Source organism: Hemicordylus capensis, chromosome 1 (assembly GCF_027244095.1).
Source record: "Hemicordylus capensis ecotype Gifberg chromosome 1, rHemCap1.1.pri, whole genome shotgun sequence".
Lineage (NCBI taxonomy): Eukaryota > Metazoa > Chordata > Lepidosauria > Squamata > Cordylidae > Hemicordylus > Hemicordylus capensis.
The window spans coordinates 426,855,351-426,869,036 of NC_069657.1; the positions used below are offsets into that span (position 1 = coordinate 426,855,351).

At 45.3% G+C, this 13,686-nt stretch overlaps 1 protein-coding gene across 3 annotated transcripts in view; it reads right to left on the reverse strand.

Moving 5' to 3' along the window:
• The window catches only part of LRPPRC (leucine rich pentatricopeptide repeat containing), a 215,170-nt gene extending 205,056 nt beyond the window's left edge, over positions 1–10,114 (reverse strand). The window contains exon 1 of one of the 3 annotated variants that reach the window (XM_053311868.1): positions 9,458–10,114. In XM_053311868.1, the coding sequence (XP_053167843.1) occupies positions 9,458–9,606 (149 nt within the window). In that variant the 5' untranslated portion in view covers positions 9,607–10,114. Of the gene's footprint in view, positions 1–9,266; positions 9,299–9,457 lie in introns of those variants that run through there. The other 2 variants (XM_053311876.1, XM_053311886.1) reach the window with 2 other exon arrangements.
• Positions 10,115–13,686: the final 3,572 nt, after the last annotated feature.

A 13,686-nucleotide genomic window follows, 5' to 3' on the forward strand; every position in this document is an offset into this window, starting at 1 on the left:
AGCTAGAAAATCATGAAGTTTCCGTCTTTCACCCCATTCCTGTCATTCTTTCTAAAAATCATTCAATGAACTGATGGGGGCATAGTTCAGTGGCAGAGCATGAGCTTTGCAAGCAGAAGGATCCCCATTCAACTTCTGGTACCTCCAGGTAGGGCTGGAAAAGGCCCCTGTCTGTAACCCCAGAGAGCCACTGAAGCCAGTACAGACAACAGTGAGATAGATGGACCAATGGTTTGACTCGGCAGAAGACAACTGCCTGCATTCAATGAAGTAAGCAGCTGCCTGGAAAAGTGTACACCATCAACACCACAGAAGCTTCTAAGGAGCCATGGTATTTAACACGTTGTCATCTCACTAGTCTTTTATTTACTAAAACGTCTACCTCACCAATCAAAATTGTGTATTCTGGATCCCAGGCATCCATTAAACTTGAGAGGTCCTATCACAGAGCACCACAACTACACTGCGCAATAGGGCCAGAGTTTACTGATAAAAGTGTGAAGGGCAGGGATGTGCATGGCCCAGTTGCCATGGATCCGAACTAAATTCAGATAGAAACGCAGGTCCTCACCAGCTGGGCCAGTTGGGTCACCAAACTGGCTGAAACTGGTTTGCAACCAAACCACTTGCACTGGCCCCAGCCTGGTTTGCAGTCGAACCAGACTCTGCGCACTTCTAATGCAGGGCTACCCCTGCCAGTAGAAACATAAAAGTTAAGACAGAAATTATGCACATGCTGTATGCTACAACTATATCATGGCAGGTAGACCTTGATGCAATCAGTGGAAGACCAGCAGCCACAGGTCTATCTGCAAACTACACACACACCCCTCTCCCTTTATTGGTGAGGTAAAATGAACCAATACATGGGTGCTCTACATTGGAGTGCTGCACAATTGTTCATGTGTTACCAACAGGAACACCTTTCAAACAGGCTTTTTGCTTTCCTAGGTTCATCCTCAATTGGCTTTGATACTTGCTGTTGGTCTACTCTTTCAACCAGGCAATTCACAGATCTACACTGAGGAAGAGAATATTACCAGCGGCCAAAAGACTTCATTAAGGCTCACTTGTTTTTTGCTGTGACATTATCAGTGTTTAAGGGTCTCCTGTTAAATATTTAACTTTGTGTTTCATAGTATTTTATAGTCGTCCCGGATCCTCACTGCAACACTTATTTTTACCAGACATTACCACCAGTTTGTAAACAACTATTCCCCTAGTAACCTAAAGCAGCTAAGAACAAGCTTTGAACAACAAAGCAGGGATTTATTTTTTTTATAAATTAGAAGAGTTGGTTCTCTCCCGCCACCCCCCACAGACAATATGAAAGCGCTTTAAGCAACACACAAACAGTAAGGTCATTCTCACAACCGTTTATCCCAGGGACAGGAAGGGCAGGGGGAGGCAGGAACGCACTTATCTTCCCCCACACAACTGCCCACTTCCCCCACACAAGTGGCTATTGATTTTCCTCTTGCCACGCCACGCAGACACACAATCACCACTACAGCGAGTGGTGTGGCAAGAGAGGGGCTGGAGGAAGGCAGCACAGCCTGAAGAAAGCCCACAATGCACCAAGCTGCTTGTGCAATGCATTGAAGGCAGTCTAGAGGCTGAGACCAGTGTTTCCTCTAAGGCATGCACATGTGTGCACGCTCACAAGTTTTTTGATGTCCGCTAAGTTAATTTTAGATCCCGCTCAGGTTGAATCAGGAGGGCCCCACTCTGAATGCATGTGCACACACATTGCGTTGATACTGCTGCCCAGAAAAAAACTCATTCTGCACACAGATGAAAAAAAATCAGAGAGAACACTGGCTGAGTTGCTCCTTCCCTCAGCCTCTACGGTAGGCCGGGCTGTTGGCAGCCCAAATGGGGCTTCAGGCAATCCATACTGCCACATGACCGGGAAGTGGGGTGAGGGCACACACGAGTCCTCTTACCTCACTTTTAGCCTAGGCAACCCAGTGGGACAGTTTTAGGATTGGTACCGATCCCAGCCCTCTACACAATCATCCCTACCCGGGTAAAGCTGTGCAAGCCTGGGTAGGGCTGCTTGTGTGAACAGCCCCATTATCTCACAATGAGCTATCTCACTGTACTCTTTGAATTCCATCACATGTCCATTTGATTCTATCCCCTCCCAATTTCAGGTCATCATTTTCCCTGCCATTATCCCTTCTCTTCACCACATCATCAACGTCCCCCTCTGGCTCCTTCTCTACAGCATTCAAACATACCATTGTCTCCACTACTCTCAAAAAAGTGATCCCTCAAACCATTCTCCCTCTCCAGCCACTACTCAATTTTCCTATTTTTTGCCTCCACACTCCTGGAACTTACTGCCTATTCCCTGGCTCTTCTTTCTTCCTAGACTCCTACCCATCTGGCTTCCATCCCCTGTATTCCACTGAAACTGCCCTCACAAAAACCATCAATTATTATCTTGCTGCCAGGTTTCTTTTGGATCCTTATTCTTCCAGACCAAAGGCAGGCAAACTCCAGCTGTTTTTAAACTACAACTCCCATCATCCCCATATAAAATAAATTGTGGTTGGGGGATGATGGGAGTTGTAATTCAACAACTGGAGAGTCAGGTTGGCCCACCCCTGTTCCAGACCTCTCTGCTGCTTTCAATAGTTGATCATTCTTACTTGACTCCCTCTATGCCTTGGGTTCCTGTAACTTCATTTTAAAAATGGTTCATACATATCTAACTATTATTTCCACGTTTCCACGGGGGGAAGCTCTTCCTCCTCTTCCCATGGGGTCTCTCAGGGTTCTGCTCTCTCTACACGCTGTCCCTGGGTGTCCTCATCAAATCCCATGGTTTTCAGTGCCATTTGTACACTAATATCCAGGTCTACCTCTCTATCCCAGAACTTTCAACAACCGTTCCATTACATTCCTGTCTGACAGATCAGCTTTGATGCTTCATGACATCAGCCTCAAAAAGTCCAAAGCCAAGCTCCTCTCAAGCCCTCCTCTTCTTGAATTCCCTCCACTGACAGTTTCTCCATCCAACCTGCTGAAAAGGCCTGAGGTTTTGACCTTATCTGACTTCTCTCTCCCCAGCAATCAGTCTGTTTCCAATCATGCCACTTCTCCCTCTAGTACTCCAAGAATATGGCCCTTCCTTTGCCCTCCCAGCAAAACCTTTGTTTGTACCATGGGTCATTTCTCACCTTGACTACTATAAGGTCCTCCTCCTTGCTGGTCTTCCACAGGTTCATCTTGGTCCTCTCATCTCCATCCACCACTCTGTTGCTAAAGCCATGTACTTCTCTCATTGCTCATCACCCACCTGCTTAAATGCTTTCACTCATTCTGTCCATCCTTGATCCAGAACAAACTTCTCGTCCTTCTCTTCAAAGCCCTTCATGGCTTTACCCCTCCCTCTTTCTCTGCTCTCATATCCTGTTACACCCCTGATCATAAAAACAGCCATGCTGGATCAGACCCAAGACCTATCTAGTCCAGCATCCTGTTTCACACAGTGGCCCACCAGATGCCTCAGAGAAGCCCACAATCGAGATGTGAGGTCATGCCCTTTCTCCTGACGTTGCTCCCCTGCAACTGGTATTCAGAGGCACTTGCCTCTAAGGCTGGAGAAGGCCAATAGTCACTAGACTATCACCCATTGATAGACCTGTTCTCCATGAATTTGTCTAAGTCCCTTTTAAAGCCATCCAAGCTAGCGGCAATCACCACATCCGGTGGCAGATAATTCCATAGATTAATTATGTGCTATGTGAAAAAATACTTCCTTTTGTCAGTCCTAAATTTTTCTGTCCTTCCGTTTCAAGGGATGACCCCCTAGTGATATGAGAGAGGAAGAAAATTTTCTCTGTCCACCCTCTCTACTCCATGCATAATTTTATACAGCTCTCCCTATAGATGCCTCTTTTCCAAACTAAAAAGCCCCAGATGCTGTCACCTTGCCATATAAGGAAGGTGTGCCAGGACCCTGACCATCTTGGTTGCCCTCTTCTGCACATTTTCCAGTTCTACAATGTCCTCCTTAAGATACAGTGACCAGAATTGTACACTGTACTCCAAATGTGGCTGCACCACAGATTTGTATAAGGGCATTACATTAGCATTTTTATTTTCAATTCCCTTCCTAATGATCCCTAGCACAGATTTTGCCCTTTTCACAGCTGCCAAGTACTGAGTCAACACTTTCAACGAGCTGTCTATCACAACCCCAAGATCTCTCTCCTGGTCAGCTCAGACCCCATCGGTGTATATGTGGTTGGGTTTTTTTGTCCCAATATGCATCACTTTACACTTGCTTACTCTGAACTGCATTTGCCATTTTGTCCTACACCTCTACCAACTCAAACTCCCAAAGATCTCTCTGTTCCCTCAAACATCTCTCCCTTGCTGCCCCTTCCAACTGAAGCTATCTCCCAAAACCTCTGGGAGATGTCTCCTCGCTTGATTTCTTCAAATCCCACCTTAAAACATGTCTTTTATGTGAAGTCCTTGACACACCTTAGTCCTCATTCCATACTGTGGTGTAACAGTTACAAGTACTTATAACTGAAACATTGCCACACTCTTCCGCTGCCTATCCCTGCCTCCACTTCCCTCCCCTTCAGTGTTCTCTCTAACAGGGATTCCCAGATGTTGTTGGCTACAACTCCCATAATACCCAAGCAAAAGCCACTGCAGCTGGGAATTCTGGGAGCTGTAGTCAACATCTAGGAATCCCTGCTAGAAGGAACACTGCTCTCCTTCCTCTGCTGTTCCCCTTGTGTCAGTATTTCAATTGTAAGCCCCTTTGGGGCATTCACCTATCCTCTCACTCTTTCTACAGCACCATGCACGTGAATGATACTACACAAATAAGTAATAAAGCCTCCTCAATCTTGCTTGCATGCAACAAACTATAGTTGTCAGATCACCCCCCCACACACACACACACTGCCCGCATAGTCTCCCCTATGATCCAACAATGATAGTTTGTGCCTGGGCTGTGTAGTTTCTATACAATATAGGTAACTGCCTAATGAACTAAACTGGACTCAGTTTGAACAAGACTAGAATTACACATTTCTCATCCAGAAATTGCACAGCAGGTTGGTCAAAGGTTCTACAGTAGGGACATGCAAAACATTCCAAGCTTGAAACATTCCAAGCTCAGTGCAGGCCACTTGGAGTGTTCTGAGCTTGGAACAGAATGCTCTTCAAATAAGGGGCCTGTTCCAAGCTGAGAATGGAACGACCCCATTCTAGGGCTGTGCACAGACCATTTGGCATGGTTGAGTCCAACATCAAACCGATTCTGCACATCCCTATCCTGTTCTGAGTCGGAATGTTCCGAGCATTCTGATCACCATTTTACATTCCAAATTGGCATACTTCTGGCCTCTGCGCGCACACAGCGCCCATTTGCCTGGTCAGCACCACCATGCAAATGGATGCCACACATGTGCAGAGCCCAGAAGAGCACCATTTTGAAGTGCAAAATGACAATCTGAATGTTTCAAGTTCATTCCATCAGAGCAACTGACTCAACCGGTTGTTCCGACGAAACATGCCACGCATTTGCATTCTGAGCTCAGAACAGAATACAACTGCCAGCGTGGTGTAGTGGCTAGAGGGCTGGACTAGGACTGGGGAGACCCAAGTTCAAATCCCCATTCAGCCATGAAACTAGCTGGGTGACTCTGGGCCAGTCACTTCTCTCTCAGCCTAACCTACTTCACAGGGTTGTTGTGAAAGAGAAACTCAAGTATGTAGTACACCACTCTGGTCTCCTTGGAGGAAGAGTGGGATGTAAATGTAATAATAATAATAATAATAATAATAATAATAATATTTTATTATTATTATTATTATTGTTATTGTTATTGTTAACATCCACATTCTACAACTTACTGGAATTATTCAAATGGACTATAGATAATAGGTTTTTTCGTGTATGCTCATTAGTGGTGTGCATGGAACCGCCGCAGCACGGTCCAGCACTGGGGTGGGGGTCTACCTTTAAGGGCGGGGGGTAGTACTTACCCCTCCCGCCGCTCTTCCCACTCCAGCGCTGCATTTAAGAACGAAGTTTCGGGGGCAGCAGAGTTCCTCCCTGCCGCCCTGCCCCCGTCGCTACCCGGAAGTCTTGGAAATACAAGTACGCATGCGTGCGGCGTGGCGCACGTGTGCCTGTTACCGCCGTGTGTGCGCACACGGCAGCAACAGGCGCGCGCGCATGCGTACTCATATTTCCAAGACTTCCGGGTAACGACGGGGGCAGGGGCGGCAGGGAGGAATGCTGCCGCCCCCGAAACTTTGTTCTTAAATGCAGCGCCTGAGGGGAAAGAGCGGTGGGAGGGGTAAGTACTACCCCCCCCGCCCTTAAAGGTAGACTCCCCCCCTCAGTGCCGGCCGGCCGAGTCCGGTTCCAAACCGGTTCGGAGGCCTCCAAACCGGTTCGTGCACATCCCTAATGCTCATACGTTGCATGCTCGTACTTTGAAGTCTTTGGCAACATTTCTCTTTCAGGATTGTGTTTTATCATAAATCTTTATAATTTTTTTCTTCTAAATAAAGTAATTGAACTTTTATCCTTTATTATTCTTTTTAGTTAATGCTTCCACATAAATTATACCCATATTATTTTAGCTTTGCAGCTGGTGCAGAGGTACCTGATAGAACGAAAGTTTCTGATAAGTGTCTGAAACATCTCTGAACACATCAAGTAGGGTTACTTAGAAAAGACAACCAGGATGGCAATCCTGTAGTATATTTACATGGGCATAAACATCGTTGCACACAGTAGAGCATATAGGACAGCATTCTAAATGTAGAAGACCATGCCTCTGCCCTAAGAGCATGCACTTTTAAACCAAGCTTGAGAACTTATTCACACTTGGTGCACTGTTAAAGATACGTAGGATGGGTAAGTCAACAGGAAAAGCCCATATCCATTTAAATGGCTGCTTCCCCACAGTATACAAGAGAAAGAGATGTACACCAACCACTTCTCGTTATGGTGAAACTAACTAAAGTGTGACAAGAATCAGCCCTGACATCCTTAGGGCACCTTAGTCTAGACACTGCTTAGTGTCCAATCTCAAACTATCTTGTAAGATTATGCTATCCTTTTTTTGGAAGTACCATTCTCCCACAATGATTTATCCTGAGGTGAGCTGCAAACAATCAGCTGATGGATTCAATATTGTTTTCTCAACTTGGACAGTCCAGATGTTGGGTCTCGTAACTGGCTCAGTTCATAAGCAGGTCACAGGCCAACATGGAAGTCCTGATACTGACCCAGATCTACGCCAATAGCATATGACATTTTACTTCTTTTGTCACATCACAAGCCTAGCTTGTTCAGACGTGCAATACCATCTTAAGCTTCTTCACATGTATGTCAGATGGGAAGAGAGGACTTCCTCTCTAGTAAGCATGCTTAGGAATGCAACCTTAGTTGACTGATCTTCTGGAATTGTCTGTAAAAAATTCCACTTTAAAGAATCTAAAAAGCATGTTGAAATACACACAAGATTAACATGTAACCTGGGGTAGAATCCTGTAAATCTGCAACAGGAGAGAAAACACAAGCAACTCAAGAAGTTCCTTAGCAACTTACTGTTTTACTGCTGCTTTAACTTATGTGATTAGCGTTCAGTAGGTTAGCCTTGCTGGGTGACTCTGGGCCAGTCACTTCTCTCTCAGCCTAACCTACTTCACAGGGTTGTTGTGAGGAGAAACCTAAGTATGTAGTACACCGCTCTAGGCTCCTTGGAGGAAGAGCGGGATATGAAATGTAAAAAATAAATAAATAAATATTCTATAAACCGCAAATGTTATGTATAATACTGAATTTCAGCCACAAGTTGTTGCAGTTCCAGGGATCCCTTGTACACATGAGCCACAACCGATATAGCACACTAGACCTTTATCACTCAAAATGCAGTGATTTTCTGTGCTGTATCTTAGTGTACCATGTTTAGTGTTCAAACTCTACCTGCACAGACAAGCCCTAAAAAGACTGAGACCTAAGGACTAATTTGCACATTCAACGGACTTAAGTGGTAAAGATTCTTTATTGTACAGTCTCATGTGTAGACAAGGGGTTGTACATTTACATGCTCCTACATGAAAAGAGAATATACTTGCACAATGAAAGACTGCAATTGCAGTGGCTGCCTGTGCAATTCCAGCCTCAATTCAAGGTGCCGGTTTTAAACTCTTACAGCTTTGCAAGGCCTAGGGTTCACGTGTATGGGACCACTCCCTGTATGTCCCAGCCCATGTGCCAGCTGCGGTCAAGAAATCAAGTTCTGTATGCTTTCACTGCATCAACTGAACATGGGTCAAGACTTATTGCTATAGAACCTAGGCTTGGAAAGTTCCACTTACTTAGCTGAGCTCTTCCATGGGTTGCATTCAGCTGACTTCCTTGCATACTTAATAGATTACTTTACTAGCCATTTTTAATCAATGCAATGGCACTATATGTGCTTGTTGGTAAGTTCTGTAGAATGCTGTTAACACTCAGTCAAGGACTGGTTTAAAAGGCAAATTAAAAGGCATAAAGCAAAGAATACCAGGCCTCTACCTTGGCAGACTACTTTTTTACATGCAAAAAAACTTTTATACAGGTGAATTTTCAAGCACAGAACTTCCACACTAACTACCTGAAATGGTCCATTCCAAGAAAAAGACCACTCGACTCTTCAAATTTGTTTATTGCATTTGTAGCCCACTCTTCGTCCATGGAGTTTAGGGCAGCTGGTTCTTTTCGTTCTCACAACAATCCTCTGATGTAGATTAGGCCAAAAAATAAATACTAGTCCATCACATGAAGTAAAAGCAATGGTCAGCTTCAGGAAACGTACGCACAGTACCTTCCGTTCTCTCCCTAACTTTCATTAAAACATGGCTCCCCTATATGCTTCCTTAAAAAAAAACAACTAGTAGCAAAAAAGATAAAGGAACTGAGTCCCCTCTACTCCTCCCCCTGTAATTCAAGCCCTGCCAAGCCACTTGATTCCGCTGCATGTGCAGACAGACCTTACAGGTGCGACAACCCACGTGCACACTTACCTTGTTTAAACGCTGCACAGCTTCGGCCCTCCAGTTGTTTTGGGGACTACAGCTCCCATCACCCCAAGCCACAGTGGCCAATACTCAGGAATTATGTGAGTTGCAGTCCAACATCTGCAGGGGGGCTGAAGCTGTCCAGACCTGGCCTAGAGGTGTAGGGGTGTGTGTGTGTTGGCGGTGTTTCATTGCACACAATAAATGCATACCCGGGAAAAAGCCTCATCACGGACTACTGCGAGCCCGGGCTTCCTCGAAAGCGCGCCGAAGACGGTGCTGCACGGAGAGAGGCAGCTACAGAGCCCAGCGGGAAGAGGAGAGAGCAAGCGATGCCCACATGACCTTCGCCCTCCTGCCGGCCTCTCCTGCTCCAGCCACCCATCAGGCTGGGAAGACTCACCTGCTGCTGCTGCGGCGGCAGGAGACAGCGGCCCGGGCGGAGAAGGGAAGCGGCCCCAGGGAAGAGGCGGTGGTGACCACGCCGCGCAGCCCTCTCAGCGGCAAGAAGCGCGTCCGGAGCCGCAAAGCACATCTGAGGAGCCCGGCCATGATTTTCCCGCATGCACGCACCGGTCAAGGAGGAGCACGTGACCGGGTTCGGATGCAACCACTCTGTGGAAGGGAAGAGGGAGATCCGGTGGGAGGAGCTTCTGCCAGCTCTGGGTCTTTCGCCCGGCTTTTTCCTCTCAAGGAAAAATCCGTCCTAAGAAACCAAAGAAGGCGATGTGTTCCTCTCAGGGCGTCTCTTCCCTTTCCCTCCGCCTTTGCCGACTCCCTGATCAAAAGCTGTTTCCCCCTATGTGGGAAATAGGACATGGAACAGTCCAAAACGGTTTTTTGCTGCGCTCAAGAATGAGCCCGGCGGCAGCGTTGGGCCAGTCAGAGGTATAACCCGAAGTTTTTAAAAGTCGTGTTATTTCTAAAATAAAGGCATCGTGGCTCAAAGGAGCCAGAGAGAGTGGTGAATAAAGTATTTCTGTGGAAGCGGCAAAGAAAATTAAAGGGCGTTTTCCAAAACTGAGGGCAGCCTAAGATACGTTAAACTTCGGGAAAGTTAGTTATCAACCGCTGTCTTAGTTTTGCGTCATAAGGAGGAAGTCACGTGGGGGCAGTCCACTCCCACCCACTGGAGCATGCGCCTTGGGTTGCGGTGCTCTGCGTTTGCGCCGCAAAACGGCGAAAGTTATGCTTATCACAGAGCGCGTGGTTTTTTGCTCAGTTGCTTGGGAGTGGGAATTAGATTTGTTGCAGTCAGTGAGACTTGTTTCTGATTAAATATGTTTTTACATATTTGTTGCTTAGAGGCTAGCCTGATACTACTTTGGGGACAAGATCCATCCAACCCACAGGCTACAAGTGGGTCAGACTTTCGGTGATTACTCAGTCACACTGATTAATCTAGCAAAGACTGCAGCCTTACTTATCACTGGCTCATGTATGTTAGCTGCAGTTGCAGAATCACCTGGGACCTTCTTTGTGTTAGGAGCTGCTCTGTGCTCTAGCCCTTCATATTGTTACACTCCCTCAGTTGCTCTCCTTTCCCAAGTGGTGAAAAGTTCCAGGGGCTACCAGCACACCTAGGATTTTGGCTACCCTTGAAAGGAGGGTCACTGAAGACTCACGGTGTCCATATAATAATTGGTTTATTTACACACATTTACAAGATGAGCCTTGGATGGATGTTCGGACGATAACAGGCCATTTTTAGAGGGCAGCAGGAGATTGTATCAGTTCCTGATAGCCTTTGCGTCCTAAGAAGCTACAACTCTTGCCTGGCCACACCCCTTCCTTTCCAGCCTGAAATCTCTGGTCTTTGCCCCGGTTACCAAACCTTGGAGGGGAAAGGGGTCAGAGTGCTGTCACCTTTTGTCCTTTTAGATGAGTCCTATGTGCTTTTTGCCACACCCATCATGGTGTCACTCATTCAGAACAGTCAGCCATTAGCAGCCATTCAAGAAACATCTTCTGGGCCTCTTTGCCCATCAATCAGTGATTAACTAAACACAGGAAGCTGCCATATACCAAGTCAGACCATTGGTCTATCTACGTCAGAATTGTCCACACAGACTGGCAGTGGTTTCTCCAAGGTTGCAGGCAGGAGTCTCTCTCAGCCCTATCTTGGAGATGCCAGGGAGGGAACTTGAAACCTTATGCTCTTCCCAGAGTGGCTCCAACTCCTAAAGGGAATATCTTACAGTGCTAACAAAAGGAATGACCTGTCAATATTAATGTCTGTAAATGCACAACAATATACACATGTGGACAAATTTGTTGGTACCCTTACGGTTCATTGAAAAAGTGTTTTATGCCTCCTGAAAAGCGATTAAATGAAAAGCAATCATCCCATATATACCTGCATGCCTTTGATATGTCATTGAGTAAAGCAAAGCAAATGTGAAAAGAAATAAAGTATTGCTTAGTCTACAAAGATATTTTAAAGTGGCCTGGACACATTTGTTGGTACCCTTAGAAAAGATCATAAATAATTGGATTAGAGTGATATTTCAAATTAGCTGTTTTCTTTAATTAGTATCACACATGTCTCCAATCATGTAATCAGTCATTCAGCCTATTGAAATGGAGAAAAGTAATCACTTTGCTGTTTGGTATCATCCTGTGTCCCACAATGAACATAGATCAGAGAAAGCAAAGGAGAGAGTTGTCTGAGGAGATCAGAAAGAAAATTATAGAAAAGCATGTTAAAGGCTATAAGACCATCTCCAAGCAGTTTGATGTTCCTGTGACAACAGTTGCAAAGATTATTAAGAAGTTCAAGGTCCATGGGACTGTAGCCAACCTCCCTGGACGCAGCCACAAGAGAAAAATTTAGCCCAGAATGGGCAGAAGGATAGTGAGAATGGTAGACATAAAGCCAAGCACAACTTCCAAAGAGATACAAGCTGTACTCCAAGGTCAAGGGTCCATCAGTATCTGATTGCACCATCCGTCGCTTTTTGAGTGACAGTGGGTTCAATGGAAGAAAACCCAGGAGGACTCCACTGTTGAAAGAAAAACATTAAAAAGCCAAACTGGAATTTGCTAAAATGCATCTTGACAAGCCACAATGCTTCTAGGAGAAGGTCCTTTGGACAGATGAGACAAAACTGGAGCTTTTTGACAAGTCACAGCAGCTCTATGTCCACAGACGGAAAAATGAAGCTTTCAAATAAAAGAACACAATACCTACTCTGAAACATGGAGGAGGCTTGGTTATGTTTTGAGGCTGCTTTGTTGCGCCTGCCATGGGGTGCCTTGAGTCTGTGCAGGGAACAATGAAATCTCAAGACTATCAAGACGTTCTGGAGCGAAACGTACTGCCCAGTGTCAGAAAGCTCTGACTCAGTCGCAGGTCATGGATCCTCCAGCAGAATAATGACCCAAAACACACAGCTAAAAGCACCCAAGAATGGCTAAGAACAAAACATAGGACTATTCTGAAATGGCCTTCTATGAGCCCTGATTTGAATCCTATCGAACATCTATGGAAAGAACTGAAACATGCAGTCTGTAGAAGGCACCTTTCAAACCTGACACAGCTGGAGCAGTTTGCTCAGGAAGAGTGGGCCAAACTACCTGTTAACAGGAGCAGAAGTCTCATTGAGAGCTACAAGAATTGCTTGTTTGCAGTGATTGCCTCTAAAGGTTGTGCAACAAAATATTAGGTTAAGGGTCCCATCATTTTTGTCCATGCCATTTTCATTTGTGTTATTATTTGAAATATTCTGTTGCATCAAAACTCTAAAGCAAAGTCTGGTTTTTGTTCAATGCGGAATAAACAATGATGGGTGCCAATTATTTTTGTCAGTTTCAAGTTATTTCAGGGACAATTGTGGGTTCTTCTTTTTTCGTGGAGGTGTACCAACACATTTGTCCACGTATGTATAATAGATACCCAAACTTGATAAAGAACAGCATGGCTTTTCTGACACTGTGATATTGTTTTTTGTGTATGAAATTCTACATTAGCTAAATGAGCAAAGAAGCACCTTTAAAAGTGGTGATTCTGTTATATTTAGCAGGGGGATAGCAATTGGCCCTATCTATCCCCAATACAGCATCCCTCCAGTGGTTGTTGCTGGTGTATACCTTATGTTTCTTTTTAGAATGTGAGTCCATTTGGGACAGGGAACCATATTTATTCATTTATTTGTTTTTCTACATAAACTGCTTTGAGAACTTTTGTTGAAAAGTGGTATATACATTTGTGTTATAGTCACTCATATTTAATGGATAGGGTGCTAACTTATTTATTTAATTTTACATTTATATCCCACTCTTCCTCCAAAGAGGGAAGAGGCAATTGTGGGACAAGAGGCCAGGACTAGAGCCCTCAGTGATGGGTAATTATAGGCCAGTCTCCAACCTCCCTTGGTTGGGCAAGGTAGTGGTTGATCAGGTAGTTTTGGAGGATGCTGATTATCTAGACCCATTTCAAACTGGCTTTAGAGTGGGCTATGGGGTGGAGACGACCTTGGTTGGCCTGATAGATTATCAATACCAAGGAATTGACAGAGAGAGTTCTTTTGGATTTCTCTGCAGCTTTTGATACCATCGACCATGGTATCCTTCTGAGTTGTCTGAGGAATTTGGGAACAGGGACTACTGCTTTTCAGTGGTTCCGTTCCTATC